Source organism: Oryza sativa, chromosome 3 (genome assembly GCF_034140825.1).
Source record: "Oryza sativa Japonica Group chromosome 3, ASM3414082v1".
NCBI classification, from domain to species: domain Eukaryota; kingdom Viridiplantae; phylum Streptophyta; class Magnoliopsida; order Poales; family Poaceae; genus Oryza; species Oryza sativa.
Window position 1 is genome coordinate 16,609,868 of NC_089037.1, and position 18,110 is coordinate 16,627,977.

Sequence of the window (18,110 nt, forward strand, 5' to 3'; positions counted from 1 at the left end):
AAATTACTATGTGTTCTCTTATACGCATGTAGGACTAAATTGACGGTTATTTACCCTTTCTTTTTCAAGCTAAATTGGGCTCATTCGTTTTGGAGGAAAAAAATGAAGGGAAAACATAGGAACAACTATTTATCCATTTGTTTTGTAGGATTTGAGCAAAGGAAAAGAATATGAAATTTTCCTTTGGTTATTATTCATAAGAAGTTCCATAGGAAAATTATCATCCACTTGGAACTCTTTTTTCTATTCATATGCGTAGGATCGAGGCAAAACATTGGATATTGATACGAATATAGGTGCAAAACAGAGGATTGAAAAACACAAGAAAAACATAGGAACGATCGTTGTTGAACCACAGGAAAAGACATGAATCAGATGAGAGAGAGACTCAGAGGAATTTTTCCAAGAGGTTGAACCTCTTGCTAAATTTTCTCCAAAACATACATACAATGAGCCATTCCATAGGAATTGTATAAGATTTGGAAAACTCCAATCCTTTGAATCAAAGGGTCAAATAGGAAAATTTCTTATAGGATTTCAATCCTATGAAATTCCTCAAAGGAGCCCTAATTGTTCTATGTATTTAGCCTCAAGTTGCATAGATAAATCATTCCAGCATTGATCATGTTAACTTAATACTAAGCATTACTATATTTTTCCTACCAACCATCCAAAAGATCAATCCTACATTTTCCCAATCTTTTTTTTGCAATTCCTATGCAATTCCTATGTTTTTCCTATTTCTATGATTTGGAAATCCTGTAAACCGAACGAGCCCAGGAAGCAGCCAAAATGCCAAGAGCCTGGATTTTTCTTCTTCTTTTTTTGTAAAAAAAAAAGAGGCTTGGATGCTGTCTTATGTTTTTTTTTTGTTAAAACACACAGTAAAATCATGAAATAGTTCAAGTTTTTTTTATATATAGAGTTTTGGTGTGGTTTTAATCTTCAAGCTCCCCCATTGGGCTTTCCATGGATGGATGTAATTAACAATTTTTACCTTCGTAGTTTACCTAAAATAACACATGGCCATGTCATTGGAAGTAGACCAATTAAAATATGAAATAGTTTCTAAACTCATAAGCTTTGACATTCTAAATTTCTGACCATTAGTTTTTAAGCAGTACATGAGAGAATTAAAATGTAGAATGTTTGCATAGTATTTTTTTTGGGTTGCAAATCTAAAAATGGAGCTTTCATGTTACATAAATAATTTAGAAACTACCAATAGTCAAAACTCACTAAGGCAAAGTTAAAGCTGATAAATATTTGCGAATGGAAAGGCATCTTGTTGTATGCGGGCCCCTAATTTCTCAATCACCATATTTGAGACATCACCAGATTCTGATGCAACTTCGGCTTCAGGGAATATGAACCTGAAAAAATTAGGCCACAAAAGAGACTCCATTGTTTAATTACTTGGAGACTATCCACATTGTGCCTCCTAATGTTGAATTCTAACTCAAATTGTAAGGTATATTACCTACATTTTTCGAAACATGACAAATTATGAGGTCTTACATTTCGCATTGAGATTACAACTTCAATATCATATTTTATTAATTTACCTCTGTAAATTAATAAGGTTAATCATGATTGTAGGGACATGCAAACTAGAGAGTTCGATAACTCGCCCTTAACAACTATCAAGTAAAACAAAACTAACTTGCAGCAAGACTCTGGAGAAGCGCGTGTTTGTGTTCTTCCATTCGTTTTTGTTTTTGTTCTTTTTAGAGTGTTCAGATGGAGCACACGAAGCATACCTGTCTTTCCTTACGTCCTGCTGAAAGAATGATATCACACACGCACTCTGTAAGTTCATCAATGATTACAGGTGTGATACCAGGATGAATCTCCTTCCCATCAGGACCAATTTCATTATCACTTGCAGCTTCACCTGCTTGCTCAGCTTCATATGCCTCTTTGGCCCGCTTCACCAAACATAACAATACTCGAGCCGTCTTAAGCCTAAGTTCACGGGCCCTGAATATTTCATTATAGACTATCAACCAAGACACCTTCAAGATCTTATCTTTATATTTAGGTGCATCATCTCTAAACCACTCCAGTTGTAGTCTTGTAAACAGCTGGAAGAAGCACACTGGCATTAGCTGAATGAGAAATTTCCATCATATGTGGACGCATTCACAAAACTATTATGGCTTACCCATTCTTCAGGTTCATTTTTTTCTCCAGGGCAGCATATCACCTTGAACGCTGCCGCAACTTTCATTAAATCCCAACTCTGTGTGTCAATGCGAGATATTTTCTTAATGTGCTCAGCAGCACTGCGCAGGGGGTCATTATGTTGGTTCACACAACGATCACACTCGAACATGACACCTGCCTTCTCAATAATAAGTTTAATAACCTGGATACAAGGAGCATTGTTATGTCAATAATGCAGAAACCACAATAATACAGAAAAAAAACACGCGTATGCAAAATTCTGGAAACAATTCATATATTGCATGAAAATACTTTGGTCAGTGAAAAATCAGAAAACACTTCAATGTCAGACATACAAAGGGGGTAATGGGCTCACCAACATATCTGGATGGACTCCAAACTTATGACGATTCAGGAGAAATGTCATTCCTACACTCATCGGAAAGCGATCCTCTTTAATCAGCTCTGAATTTCTCCAGGCACTAAACACCGCATCTGAATCTTCAAGCCCCACATTAACTCATCCACATGAGGACCACTCATGCAGGGTATATGCTGAAATAATCCACAGAAAAGCTGGTGCTCAAAATTATTCATAGACGTGAAAAACAAAGGAGCTTTAATACTAACCAAGCGCTTTTCAATGATATCTCTATAATTATCATTTCCTACAGGTAGTTTCTGCAGAGCCAACTTGTCCTCAAAAGTTTTAAACTCTTTCAGCGCAACAGCCTATTAAACAAATGAACGACGACAAACATATGTTAAGGGGAGGAAACACTATTAGTGCAAATATATTCCACACCTCAGCATGATAAATGCTTGTTCAAGTCCTCAATTATTGCAGTGTAAATCATAACGAGAATAAGTCCATGTGTTAAACTAATGCAATGTATTTTGAAAAAAAGGATATATTGGCGTTCTTTGTTAGTAATACCATCATCTTGCCAGGTCTCAAATCATCCCTAACTAGCAAGTCAAACAATTGGCACACATGCAATGGGTATCACCAACCTATGCCCATCTATTTTTCGGATATTTCTTCACACCCATAATGACCATAACAAAATCATGCTACATGCTTCCCAATCTGCTTTTATGGAAAACAAAAGAAGGGCTGTGGAATTTGTTAAATTAGTAAACAGCTAATGAACAAATGAGCTGATGCTCATATTTGTTCATTCAATGCAAAGAATAAATCAAAGTGGTAAACATGAAACATGCAAGATCGCTGCTCAGGTGGTTAAATTGAACAGTACAAGCATCGTAGTGAAAAAATTAGAAGCAGGGGAGAAAGGGGTACTAACTCTTTTTGCCACATATTCGCTGACGAAGTCTGCCCAGATATCCTGCATGGCACAAAGAATTTAGAAAAAAATAGGTAGATGACACAAAGACTGCCAATAGAGAGCAAATTAACAGACAGGCACATGAGTAAATAAATCAAATCAAACTTTGCATGGCATCTTAAACATAATCAAACTGGAAGGAAATAATCAAAGAAACAATGCAAGTACCTGCATGGCATTTGGTTTAAGGAGCTTGATCCCATCATAAGCGAATATTGCAAAGCCAGAGGGCGTCTCAAATAGAACGTTGATACACCCACCATGCCCCAACTAGGCAGCTGGTTGTTGGTAAAACAGATACTCCAGAATTCAAGCAAATTCAGGCAAATCAAGCAGAATTACAAGGAAGAAAAACGTAACTTGACTAATCGACTAGAGATCGATATATCAATCAAAATGCTGAACTCAACTAGTTAGTGGCTGGCCAAAGGCTCTCTAGCTAGCCCTCGCCAGCTGATCCGCCAACAAATCCTAATCCCTGGGGTGGATTGGGAAACGAAAAATATCAATTTGACAACACTAACTCATTGACAAGCTTGATCTCACTTGCCTGGGTGCTGCGGCTGCTGCGAACGCAGGTGACAACAGCTTGCCACCCATCTGCATCCAAGCTCATCTCCCTCCTCGCCATCTGCTCCAAGACGAAGCACGCCTCCTCCACCTTGCCGTCCTCGCCGAGCCCTCTCACAAGGTGCGAGGTTGAGGACAGTGTCCGCTCGCCAACATCGCGTTGAAAACCCGTAGACCCAGCTCGAAGTCGCGAGCCCTGCAGCACCCGTCGACGAGGACGCGGTACGTTGGCGGCGCCCGGCACGGTGCCCTTGAGCTGCATGTCAAGCAGCGCCCTGTGCGCCTCGTCGACCCTGCCGACGTCGCACGGGCACTTGATCAGGACGTTGTAGCTCGCGTCGTCGGGCTTGAGCTTCCGCTTGCGCATGGCGGAGAGGAGCTCCCTGACGCCGTTGACGTCGCCGCGCCTCGCGCGGGAGCTCGTCAGCACGCCGTAGTTCACCACCTCGGCCTGGTAGCCACGGTACTCCATGTCAAACATCAGCTTCTCGGCGTCGGCGTGGAGGTCGGCGTCGCAGAGCCCCTGCATCAGCAGGGAGTAGGTGGCCGCATTTGGCGCCACGCCCCGGCGCACCATCTCGTCGATGAGCCGCTCCGCCGCGCCCAGCTCACCCTCACGGACGCCGAGCTTCGGGGCGAGCTGGAGCATGTCCCTGGCGGCATCCGCGCGGCCATTGGAGACAAGGGCGTTGAGGAGCGAATGGAATGTGGCGGCGGAGTGGGAGCAGAAGGCCGGGACGGCGCGGAAGACGAGGACCGCGGCGTCGGGGCGGGAGGCGGCGGCGAGCACGGAGGGACGGAGCGGCGCGCCGCGGGAGTGCAGCGTGGCGAGGAGCGGGGGCACGAGCGGGAAGAGGCGCGCGCGGGCGAGGCGGTAGAGCACGCAGGCGGCGAAGGGGTGGTCGTGGAGGCGCGTCGGCGCGGAGAGGAGCGCGGCCGCAGCGGCGACGGGGGACGGGAGCGACTTGAGGTGGAGGAGGAATGGGCGCGGCGGCAGCGGAGGGCTCGGTAGGGCGAGGTGTGGAGCTCCTGTACCTTGCTCCTCCCGCCTACCCCCCCCCCCCCCCTCCTCCCAAGTCCCGAGTCCAGGACGCCGCACCGGCGATAGAGACGACGGCGCCGCGCGTCGATAGCGAATGCCGCGTGCGAGAGGATCAGAGGAGCGAACGAGGCCAACTAATTAGGCCCATTGGGCTTGTTTTTTTGTGTAAATGGTTCCCCAATTTTCCATTGGAATAAGTTCATCTGAGGTCTCTTAACTTGTCAACAAATCCGATTTTCATCCTCCAAATGCAAAACCAAATAGTCCCTTAACTGTCAAAACCGGTGCAATATAGGTCCCAAGGCGGTTTGGGTGGCGGTTTTTGCTGATGTGGCGCCTACGTGGTTAATTTGACTCGGCCTTCATCTGACGTGCCATTGACGTGGCGCTTACGTGGCAATTTGATTTAGAAAATAATAAAAAACATGGGCCCACGTGTCAGATAAAAAAAATAATTAAAAAATGGTGGAGGCCCCACATGTCATTCTCATCCCACCTTTCATCCTCTTCTCTCCCCATCTCCCCTATCCTCTCTCTTCTCCTCTGTCCAGGCCGTGCCGAGCCCGCCCAAGACCAGACCCGGGGAGGCACAGGCGGTGGCGAGGGCGCCGGCGGCAGTGGAGGCGGGGGCGGGCTCGACGGGCGTTCGGCGAACGACTTCCTCCCGCCGCCGACCTCCAATCTAACGACTTCCTCCTGCCGCCGACCTCCAATCTATCCGGCCTCACCGCCAGCTTCTTCGCCGCTAAGGGGCTCGGCGTCGGCGACCTCGTCGTGCTCTCCGGCGCGCACTCCATCGGCAGGTTACACTGCGCCTCCTTCTCCGACCGCCTCAACTCGTCGGGTTCCGACATCAACCCAGTGCTTGCCGCCTCCCTGACGCAGCAATGCAGCGCGAACGCGAGCAGCGCCGCCGCCGGCGACCCCACCATGACACGGGACGCCGTGACGCCCGACATGCTCAACAGCGCACAACCATCTATCAATTAAACCGATGTGCACTCGTCAAAGAAAATATAAGCACAACCATATGCACATGCCCACACTGAATCATCCAGTTAATTGGGAAGCACAAATTAGCAAACGGTGCCGTGTAAATGAAGTACACATTGATCATAGCTTCAATGGCCAAGAGATTTCTACTAGAAAAAGGTGTTCTGGAGCTCCCTCCAAATGTACCGAACCACGTCGCCATCGGATCTGGAGCAGGGATCCTTGACAAAGAACATCGTCCGGCCGTCCAGCGAGGGCGCGTCGCCGTCGTAGTCTTCCTCCGGCTGTGCCATCCGGAACACCTTGAACGCCGACGTGAACTCTCCAGGATGAAGACGCTGAGCCCCTTGGCGGCGAAGCTGGCGGTGAGGCCGGAGAGGTTGGAGGTCGGCGGCGGGAGGAAGTCGGGCGCCGAGCGCCCGTCGAGCTCACCCTCGCCTCCACTGCCGCCGGCGCCCTCGCCACCGCCCGTGCCTCCCCCGGGTCCGGTCTCGGGCGGGCTCGGCAGTCGGCACGGCCTGGAGAGAGGAGGAAGAAAGGTGGGATGAGAATGACATGTGGGGCCCAGGTAGGCTCCACCATTTTTTTAATTATTTTTTTATCTGACACGTGGGCCATGTTTTTTATTATTTTCTAAATCAAATTGTCACGTAAACGCCACGTCAATGCCACGTCAGATGAAGGCCGAGTTAAATTAACCACGTAGGCGCCACGTCAGCAAAAAAAAAAACCGCCACCTGTCATAATTGAAGTGAACTAGAAAGCCATAGATGATTTGCAATAATAGAGAAAGAGACGCAGATGTAATTCCATGGTAATACACATTTATTTTTGTAAGGTGTAACATGTAGCTATAATTTCTACTGCAAAGGCGTCCTATGGTCGGTGAGTTTATACATAATAATGTTGTACAAAAAGATAATGATCTGAAGTTCTCTAATTACAAAGGTAACAGAGAAGAAGACAAGAAATGCAATTACTGACACACTGATATCTTCTTTTGTAGGATACTCAGTGCCATTAAAGAAGAACCCAGTGCCATTTTTAGGACGAGGATGACCTGCAGCTGAACGCCATGACAGTAGTGGATCACCAAGAAAAGATAGCTCACTGAAAGTGGAGAGCTGACCACTGCTTGGAACCTCGCCCGTGAGAAGAGGATTGTATGACACGTTGAATTGACTCAGTTTAGAGAGCTTTTCAAGGCTCGACGGTAGTGAGCCAGAGAAATTATTGCATGACAAATCGAGGCTCTCAATGGAACCCAAATTGCCTATCTCGAACGGAATCTCACCCGAAATAGAATTGTTCGATGCATTCAAAGAAACCAGTTGAAGAGAGCCAATCTCTGATGGTAGGTGCCCAGAGAGGCGGTTGCCATCGAGAAGGAGCAAGCTGATGTTCTTCATGGCACCGATTGCAGAGGGTATCTGCCCAGACAGCAGATTACCTGACAACTGAACATACCCTAATGCTGTTCGTAATGGAGAAGATGCTGGAAGTATGTCATACCCCATCAACAGTCGGTTCCATATGGTGCGGCAGTTCTTGTGTGAGAACATCATCGATTGGACATAGTCAAACTCTGGGTAACTTGATGGGACCCAACGGTATACAGCAAGGCATTTGCTGGTGACAGATTTCATCAGTGAAGGGTTCTTCTGATTCTTGGCAAAGGTTGAGCTGGGGTTCCTCCCCATTCCTGCCATCTCTGGTGGGATCTGTCCAGATAGCCGGTTTCCGACAAGGTTGAGCCAAAGAAGGCTAGTGCAGTTTCCAATCTCCCTAGGGATTTCTCCTGAAAGTTGATTCCCAGCAAGCATCAACAAGAGAAGCAATGTCAAATTACCGATGCTTGGTGGAATCTCACCGGAGAGGCTATTGTATGACAAGTCCAATGCTTGGAGATTCACAAGCTGACCATATGATGGAGGGATTGTACCAGAGAAGTTATTCTCCGCGAGCATCAGGGCCTTGATGCTACCCATACTAGCGATCTCAGTAGGCAACTTGCCATTGAAGTTGTTAAAGCTGAGGTCAAGGAGGGCCAACTTTGGCAACTCTAGTATACCAGAGGAGACAATGCCTCCACTGTAATTATTCTCTTGTAGCACAAGATTTGTCAGGCTTGTCAATTTTCCAAGAACTTGTTGCACCTCCCCTCCAAAGTTGTTGTCACTGATGTCCAAATATTTCAAGCTGGTGCAGTTCATCAGCTCAAGTGGTATCTCACGATCGAAGTGGTTGCTCGTGAGAACGAGTTCCTCAAGCCCATGGATTGAGCCAATTCCTGGTGGTATAGATCCATTGAAGTGATTGTCCCATATCGACAGGTATGTCAAACCGGCGCAATTTGCGATTGAACTCGGGAAATTGCCATAGAAATGATTACTGGAGAGATCTAGTAACTGGAGCTTGCACCCCGTGGAAAAAATTCTTGAAGAGATGCTCCCAGCGAAGTTGTTCTTTCCAGCCTTGAACTGTCTAAGCCTTGCAATTCCATTCCAGACGTTGCCAGTGAAGCTGTTCCAGCTGAGATCAACATCCTGGAGCTTCAAGCAGTTGTTGAACAATCCACTTATACTTCCTGTCAGGTTATTGCTGGACAAGTTGATAGCACTTAGGTTGCGGCAGATTGCTGGGAAGTTTGCGCTAATGCCGCCTTCGAACCGATTTTGGGACACATCTAGTGTCTGCAGGTTGGCGAGGCTGGAGACGTCGAGAATACCACTGATGAGATTGTAAGATAAGTTTAGGTACTGGAGATGCAGGCAATTCTTGAGATCATCATGCAGCTCCCCAGTGATGCTGTTTGCTGAGAGGTCCAAGTGTGTGAGCCCACTGAGGCGTGACAGGTTTTGGAAGGCTGGACCAGATATATTTGAGTTTGAAAGATCGAGAAAATTAACCCTGCCAGAGGCATCACAACCAACACCTTGCCAATGGCATGGTGAGGTCCCTGACTCTGGCCAACTGTTATACCCACCATGGTTTATCGGGTTCTGAAACTGTAAAAAGTTCTTGAGCTCAAGAAGAACTTCCCTATCACTCTGTCCAAGAATTACCTCAGCTGTTGAAGAAACACAGCAACTAAACTCAGAAGATATCAAGAACAAGAAGAAGAAATAACTAGATAATCATGCTTGAAGTGTTTTAGAGTTGAGTGCAGGAACATACCAATGATAAGTGCATGGAAGAATGTTTTAAGGATCTGATGAAAAAGGGGCATGGCTCAAGGACGAGTGTAGCTAGTTTGCACTGGGAATAGGATTGCTATGGAATACCCATTTGCAAGCTTGTACAGCTTTTATCGACCAGAAGAATAGCACTATCGACGGCGTGTGTGTGTTGTATTAGTCAAGTGATTTAGTCCTTTTCATAATTTTGTTTCTTAGAGATCATGGAACCAGTCAACCCGTCTGTTGTAGAGTATCGCATTTTGCCATTATCACCCTTTTTTCCACATTCATTTAACATTAATCTTTCAGTTTGCACTACAGTAATTAGATCACTCTTATATCAAAGATAGAAATGGATCTCTCCAGATAACTATCCACTCCATTTTTCAAACAACTTTTTATCAAAACCTATAAAAGTTATTTCATATATCTAAATAATTGACGATGCACAAAAGTTTGCTTAATTTGTGTTCTTTTTTGTCAGATTTCCATCAGATCTATTAACTTATGGTAGAGCTCCATCCCCAAGTACGAGTGGTTTAAGTTTTTTTTTGCATAGTCTATCTCTAACATTATACTTTGATCATTAATTTATTTTATAATATCAGCAACTACAAAATTAGCATTATGTAAAAGTAGTTTCAAAATATAAATCTAATGATATTGTATGCATGATCCACAGCTAATGCCAAATATAGAGTAGTGGTTGGTCTAGAAAAAAAATTTATGGGGTAGTGTTTTTTGGACGAAAATAGTGATTTTTCTCCTGTAGTGAACGATCGAACAACAAATACGTGGTATATCCTCTATAAAAGTATTCCCTCCTATCAAATATTTGATAACATAAATATTTACTCAGAATTTTAAAACTTTAACATCAATAATCAAAAGCTTAATTTAAAAATAAACTAAATAAAAAAATGTTGTGTAAATTTGCCTTGATAACTATTATCATGGTATGATGAACTTGTTAGCAGATTTTAGAAACCCAATAGAGTACTTTAAACAACCGCTGTTTATGTAATCTTTTCACGTCATGTTTAGAGGACATAGATAACACATCCAACATATCGTTTGTTTTGTTTATTCCAAATAGATTAATTAATGATTTAATTCTAGAGACGAACTATAGAATATAGACAATGTAAATGGTATCAATGGTGTTAAGCTACCTGTCCATCTTGTCTCCTCTTTCTCTTTCCTCCACTTCAGAAAAAAAAATCTAATTCCTCCATACCAAAATAAGTTTATTTTTCATCCATTCCACATATACCAATATACTACCTCCGTCCCAAAATGTACTACCTCCGTCCCAAAATATAACAAATTTTGGCTATGAATCTGGACACACAGTTGCCCAGATTCATAGCTAAAAATGTTTATATTTTGAGACGGAGGGAGTAACAACAAAGGACTAGAATATACAATTGTTTCCTACTTTCTCTTTTCTAATGCAATTGTCTCTTACTTTTACAAACGCTGATATAATGATTATTTAAAAATAAACTTATCTATTATCTACTAAAAGTCCATTAAACTAACATACTACAAATGCTCTCGTAACGCCATATGGCATTCCTATAAACGCTCCTAAATTGCCACGTGGCGTTCTAATATATAAACACTCCTAAATTTTCACGTGGCGTTATAATATATTAGAAATATCTGGCCATCGATTTTCATTTAAATTGGTGGGTCCATTAATTTAGACCATTAGATTAAAAACAGAATTTAATCCCTCCCTCTCCTCTCCCTCGCGTGTAGGTGAACCACATACGTATACACACGTACCGTAGGTACCCAACTCCTCCTTTTTCTCCTCATTCACCTTCTTTTTTATTTCCATCATAAGATATTTATATTACCTCTGGTCTTTACACACTGGTGGAGAACCCATCTTCACTTCCGGTTTACAACCCCTTTAGTTCCGAGTTGCAAACCAGGACTATGAATCCGGGACTAAAGATCTATATTTAGTCCTGATTATCGGGACCAAGTTTTTTTTCATTTTTTTTTCTATTTTTCATATCTCGCACCCGATATCCCAACAACGAAATATCATCTCCCGATATCCCAAATCATCCACAACAACATAATCATCTCAAATCATCCATAACAACATAATCATTCTCAAATCACAGATCGAATGAACAAATTATCCTCAACAAACAATTATTCACAAATTAAGAGGGAAAAAAAGAAAAAAAAACATCCCTACGGCGACCACCACGGCTGCCCTCCGGGCCGGCCGCTGCCCTCCTCGCGTGACGGCCCTGCCGGTCACTGCCGCCTACCACCGCCCGCGACGTAGAGGGAGAAGGGAAGGGGAGGAGAAGGAGGGAGAGGGGAAGAGGAGTGGAGGAGAGAGGAGGACTGTGGATAGACACTATAAGCATCATATGTACGATTATATAATCTCATTATACTTAATTTATAGAGAGGTTGGTTTCAAGTACATAATTTCTAATATTTAATTATAAATTCATATAATCATGGAAACAATCATAAAAAAATCATATTGACAAAATAATAATGCCTTCGTAGTTATATTCATGTTCTTGCTAGGCTATGTAGAGCTTCGCATACTTGAAAAAAAATAATCCTATATGGGTTGTCTCCTACACTGTGCAATATAAATTGGATCTACAAGCCTGTGTATTTAACATAGTCTTGAGTCATCCTAATCCGTCTAACATATTTTAGAATTAGTTATTTATTAGAAAATATATTCATTTTTTTAGAATATGGTTGACAAATAAGGTGTAACGCTCTGTCACTATTTTGTCATCTCACAAAATATGAACTTAAAAATAAGATTGTATGAAATAAAATAAAAAATACAAAAGGGAGAAAAGTGAACTAATTATAGAAAAACTTAGAATATTCTTAGAGAAAAATAGGTTCTTAGCTTTCACTCAAACTAGAATACCTATTACCATAAACATTGCATAATTTTTGAGTGCTTAAGTATGTTGTAAGCATGCACGAACCAAATAAAGGGCGATAGCTTTGATTGTACAAATAAAACATGTCTATTAAATAATAATGGTTTTAAGATTTGTTAAAAAATAAAGCCCCTAATAAATCAATTATAAAAAAACCTTGATTTTAGTTTATACTTAATTTGTGAAACCTGTTTCGAAAACAAACTAAGCATTCATTCTTCTTTTAAATATGATTAAGCTTATAGTGATAAATTAAATTTATATAATATAGGTACAACAAATAATTTGGAAGAAAATTTAAGCAATACCGGTGAAGAATGTTTTTGGGAATCATATTTTTTAACACAGCACGAATAAATCTATTGATATTTTTCTCAAATAGTTTCTAATTCAACTTAAGATGTATGCACGCATATTCGCACGGGCTAACTTTCTAGTTTTAGGATAAAAGAAGGTAAAGATGACGGGGGGAGTACATGCTATCTTCTCTAAGACACTAACATCTCACCATTATCCATGTCCTAAATAAGGGATCCAATTAGTGTAATAGAAATAGGAATAATAGATCAAATATGAAATGCTAAGTAAAAAGAATGACAGTTAAAAAAAAGAAAAAAATGTGCTGCCCCAGTGGACCGGTTCAAGAACAGCGGTGATGCTCCTACACTAACTGACAGTGTGTGGACTTGGAGAACGATGACGCTGAGGGTCATAGACGGTCGCTGGCTGGCAGTGCGACTTGTTAAAGGAGCTTGATGACATTGGGCCCAGCTCTCTTTCAGTGGCCGGGTCATAGGGATTTGGATCAGGTGCAGTTGGTACTATGAGTGCAACTTGAATGTGAGAGAAATGGACAATGCCAGCTTGCATAACTCACTTTCAAGAAAAATTCTTTCCCAGCCTCTTAAATTTTACCCAATCTTTTTTATTCCTCCGAGTTTTCTCCACTTCTTTTATGTCCCTGAATTTTAGTTTTGATCACATTATGTTATTTAATTGTTTTGTATGAAAAGAACCAATTTGCGTAAAAGAAACATATAAATTTATAGACTACATCATAAGTTTGTTACATAAGACTATAAGACTATTAGATTCATGATTTTATTTTATGAGGTATTATTTATGGCAAAGTTTATTTTTATAAGGAATTCCTTTTTATAATGACAGAAAAATTTTAATATTTTATTTTTTAAAATAATATATATAGCATATTTTTATGGTAATTCAACAGATTTATCCCATATTGTATGTATTATATAAAAAGTAAGCTATCCAAAACTATGTTTACCCTTTTAAATTAAAATAATATTATACTAACTTTTTAATATATATTAAAATTGGACACACCTATACAGTGCAATCGCTGGCTTGGTTAAACCAACTAGCACTTCATCCAACATGACGAGGAACAAAGGTACCGGTTTTGGAACCAGAACCTTTGAGGGTCCATGAATAAAAAAAGAGAGAAAAAGTTGGCTCGATGCATCGATCATCGAGCAGCTCTTGATCACCCCTAAGATCATCATCATCATCCTCATCATAGAATCAACATCTGACGCCGTCCCCAAAGTGAGTCCACACAGAAAGAAGATCAACATCAACAAAATCACACATAGAGGAGAACACACAGTGGAGGCCACCGTCGTCGCCGCTGTTGTCGTCGTCGAGCGGTCAGCCCCTATGGTCATGGTGGTGGATCCGGTCGCCCATGAGCGCACGATGGCAGATCCGGGCACCCCCGAGCACCTATTGGGGAGGGGCGGAGAGGAGGAGGGGCAGCCGGCTAGACATGCGTCGGCGCTGAGCCCGACACGGCCTAGCACCGCTCGAGCGACAACACAGCGTCGGACCAGTCCTGCTCGTAGGCGGGGAGTACAAGGCCGCATCAGCGAAGGAGGAAGAGGCGGACGGCGCGAGGCTGTCATTGGGCGCGGCAGGAGGGGAGGAGGTGGAGGAGGTTAGTGGTGGGGTTGGGACAGCGCGGGTGGTGGGCAAGAGAGAGGTGTGAGAGAGCGATGAGAGGGAGTTGGAGAGGATAAGGGAGAGATGGAGCTAAGAGAGCTAGAGATAAGAAAAAGGATGAGACTCAGGGAGCGTTTGGTTCCCTTGCCTAGCTAGCCTTGCTAGGCAAAGGCAAACCAACTCATTGCCTGCTTGCTGGGTTTGCCGTACCCGTCCGTTTGGTTCATTTGCTATCTGTGGCTTGGAATGGTAGCAGGCTAGCTAGCAGCTCGTATCGTATGCATTCATCCATAACTGGAAAGATGGAGTGATTTAACAAGAAGATGGCAGCGAAATAGATACACGATCTGCTCGCCCTATAGTTCGGCAAGAATGGAGCCTGGTTGTTGAAGAAAGTCGCACGCGAGAAGTTTGCCGTCGGAGGCGAGCTGATTTGGCTCTCCCTCGTGAGCCAGTTTTTTCTCGCCCTTGCAGGCTAGTTCGCCCTCAAAAGTTAGGATTTTCTTCACGATTCCAAACGCCTGGTCTTGCCTGCTAGGCTAGGCTTGATCTAGCCTTGGATCCAAACGCACCCTCAATGGCTCGGCTTGGCTCCTCATATGTGTTGTTTTTTTAAAAAAAAACCAGCACATATAACCCTATTATAAGTGCCGGTTTATTAAAAAGACCGGCACTAGTAATATTGGTGCAGGTTTGTTTGTAAACCGACACTTACGAGGGATCAAAGGTATCGTTTTTAACTTTAGACATGTCCGAGGGGTAGGAAGGTGTGGCCCCCCGGTTTTTAACACTGGAAACCCCATGTGTCTTACAATATCACTCCTTGTATCAGTAGGTGGTACACACATGGCATAGTCGAATATCACAAGCTGACATTGTTATACATGTATTATACTACATTAATACTACAAGGGTAGCCCAAATGGAACCCAAATAGACCAAGCATGGTCATGTACATTATAGACTACCAAAAGAAATTTACAAGATAGTAGGAGCGAAGCAACGGCGGTCTATCTAATTCCACAGGCATCGACTGATGAACCTAGGACCCTATTCCATCGTCTTCGACATCTTCTCAACAGCATAGCACACATGTGGTCGACTCCGACTCCTTTCTAAAACATTTAAATTAAGCAAGGGTGAGTACAAACATACTCAGCAAGCCACCACTATAGAATGCATGTAGTGCACACAAGGCTTTAAGGATGGCTTGGTTATTTGCATGAAGCTAGTTTTCACAATTCATTTCATAGGCCACATGGAGTGATCTCACATCCATAATCATATAACACAAGTATGGAGTGTACAATCGTCTATAATGGCAATGCTAAGCAATGTCAATAATTGACTACATATAAATAAATAGACTCGGGCAACAATGGATGAATGTATAAGCATAAGGATAACAATATCAAGGAGGGGTCATTCAAGTCAAGTGTAGGTATGCAGTTTACAAATAGCATGCAGTTTTATTTGCAATTAACATATTTATAAATATAGGTTCAATATGTTCAAGGAGGGAAGAGTAGTGACTTGCCTTGCTTTTAAAATCCTATATCTTCGAGAAATATAGGTTCTGCCCGAAGGTTAGATGAAGGACGTTATACAGACTTCTAAACAGGAATTAACGAGGAATTAATCTCTCGAGTTTAGCCAAGGAAATATAGGAACGTAGCATAGACTTTTGTAAGGAATCGAGGGTTGGTTTGGTTTATGGTCTAAATAGACCTTACCAAATTTTGTCAATGCCAAATTTTGATAAATTTTGGCATGACTAATTTTGGTAAGGCAAAGTTGTGTTTAGATTGAAGCCAAAATAACCTAAGTTCACTATTGAAATGGCCTATTTTCTTAGTCAAAATTTAGTTTTAAACCAAATAGACACTAAACACTATTAAAATTACTAAATATTGGTAAGGCTAATTTAGGCCTCAAACTAAACCAGCCCTCATCTCTTGGGCTTGGACAGGGAAGTAGAGTGAGTCGAAAACTCGAAATAGACTTTTGGAGGGGGAGAGAGTTCTGTGAGGAAGTCTCTAGAGTGTGGGTCCCACTAGTGGGCCCCACTTATTTTCTTTCTCTTTCTCTTTTCTTCTCTCTCGGTCTCGCCTCCTTCTGCTCTCTCTCGCTTTCTCCTCCTCACGCGCAAGAGAGGGAGGGCGAAAGGCGCTGGCGGCGACCGAGCGCGGCGGTGGGGATGGAGGGGAGGCCGGCGGTGGGGGAATGGAGAGGAGGCTGGCGGTCTGGAAGGGGAGGAGCTCGGTGGCGGCGGGGATGGAGGGGAGAGGTCGTCGCGGGCGGTCGCGCGCGAGGCGGCCGGTCCGCGACGGTGGCGTAGCGGCGCTGTGTCGGGCAGAGGAGGGAGGCGGCGCGAAGGAGAGGTGGAGGGAGGTCGCCGCGGGGACGGTGGCGCGGCTCAGGCGGAGGGGGGCGGCGCGGCGCGGTGGCTAGGCCGCGCGCGCACGGGAGGGAGGCGACGTCGAGGGGAGGAGAGGAGGAAGGGAGTGGCGGGTCTGGGAAGGAGGAGGTCAGGGCGTCGGCCAGCGATGCCGCGCGCACGTACGGCGTGGGTGACGCGCGCAAGGCGGCGACGGCGCGGCCGGGCTCGACGCTGCCACGGGCGTCGATGCTCGGCTCGGTTCGTCCTCGCGTGCCGAGTGCTCGACCGAGGTCCTCAGAGGTTCGTTTTCAATATATTTTAGTTTGGTTACGTCCACGGTTCGAGTTCGAATGCTAGTTTCTGTTACGTTCAATCGTTCATGTGTTCAGATGTTCAAAGGTTCGATCGTTCTCACGTTCGTTCGTTTGATCGTGCAAGGGAGTTCGCGGAACGGCGCGGCGGCCAACTCCAACCTGCCTCTTGCCCAACCGAGGCTCGGCTCGTGGCCAGCCGCGGCGGAGCAAGCGGCGAATGCGCTGGATAGAGGAGTGCAGAGCATGGAGGTGGAGGGGAAGGAAAAAATGGAGAGTAGGGAGAGGAGGGGAAGGAAGGAATGGATTTTTTGCGCCGATCCGTGAATTTATTTATAGGTTAAATAGATGATAACTAATGAATTTTTGCGTCGTGGTCCAGTTTGCCGCATCTAGAGATACAAGTGGATGAATCTATAAGTCAAATTAATAGGTAATCCGCGAGTCAAACCTGTAGGTTCCCCACTCATTTTGCCTATAAGCGGTTTGCGGACAAGACCGCTTGCAACCTTAAATTGTGGTGGCCGGAATGTAGGAGGCAGCTATGCATGGCTCCCTGGACTTGGCGTTGTTTCTCGGTGTGGACTATCCCTCATTGTTGCTTGTGGTTTGGGGATGTTTTTGGTGGGCTGGGAGCATGGGTGCATGGGTGGTTGCTGGGGAGGGGACCCTACTGAGTTGAAGGCTGGCGAATCTTGGTTCAAATAAGTGTTGTGGCGAGGATGGATTTTAATCTCTCATGTGGACATTCACATATTTCTTATATGCCACCTAAATGATTATAAAAAAATCAAAAAAAAAATTACAAGATAGGTTAATATGTAATATATCACTTCACAAACATGCAAACATGCAAGTTCAAATTCGACTTCTATAAGTTGTAACAAAAACAACAAATTAAACTCTAACGAGTATACGTATATTCACAGTCAAATTTGTTATTTTTGTTATAATTTGTAGAAGTCGAATTTGAACTTGCGTGTTTGTGAAGTGATATATTACATATTAACCTATCATGTCAATTTTTTTGAAAATTTTTCATAACTATTTAGATGACATGCAAGAAACGGGTTGACATTCACCCGAGTGTTTAAAACAGTTTCCCGTGTTGTGGCTTGTAGGCAATTCATCGAACACACTCTATGCTTGCATGCTGGCTGTGGCCTGTGGCAAAGCAGAGGGAGGGAATGTGGACTTCAGGCCGAGAGAGGGC

At 43.7% G+C, this 18,110-nt stretch overlaps 2 protein-coding genes and 1 long non-coding RNA gene across 3 annotated transcripts; 1 reads left to right on the top strand and 2 right to left on the bottom strand.

Moving 5' to 3' along the window:
• Window positions 1-1,049: 1,049 nt before the first annotated feature.
• LOC107277454 (pentatricopeptide repeat-containing protein At1g07740, mitochondrial) lies at window positions 1,050-6,086 on the bottom strand. The gene is made up of 8 exons (XM_066308467.1): window positions 5,702-6,086; window positions 4,066-5,261; window positions 3,684-3,793; window positions 3,474-3,515; window positions 2,543-2,721; window positions 2,165-2,368; window positions 1,761-2,084; window positions 1,050-1,373 (listed from the first exon to the last, which is right to left on the bottom strand). The coding sequence occupies exons 1-5, from the start codon at window positions 6,084-6,086 to the stop codon at window positions 2,706-2,708; spliced, it is 1,749 nt and encodes a 582-aa protein (XP_066164564.1). The 3' UTR covers window positions 1,050-1,373; window positions 1,761-2,084; window positions 2,165-2,368; window positions 2,543-2,705.
• An 846-nt stretch (window positions 6,087-6,932) lies between these two features.
• LOC9267322 (probable LRR receptor-like serine/threonine-protein kinase At1g74360) lies at window positions 6,933-9,452 on the bottom strand. The gene is made up of 2 exons (XM_015773796.3): window positions 9,298-9,452; window positions 6,933-9,190 (listed from the first exon to the last, which is right to left on the bottom strand). Exons 1-2 carry the CDS (start codon window positions 9,347-9,349, stop codon window positions 6,981-6,983), a joined length of 2,262 nt encoding a protein of 753 aa, XP_015629282.1. The 5' UTR covers window positions 9,350-9,452; the 3' UTR covers window positions 6,933-6,980.
• Window positions 9,453-16,323: 6,871 nt separating this feature from the next.
• Window positions 16,324-17,473, top strand: LOC107280242 (uncharacterized). Its single transcript, XR_001544233.3, has 2 exons — window positions 16,324-16,886; window positions 17,025-17,473. It is a non-coding gene; the product is annotated as an uncharacterized lncRNA (long non-coding RNA).
• Window positions 17,474-18,110: the final 637 nt, after the last annotated feature.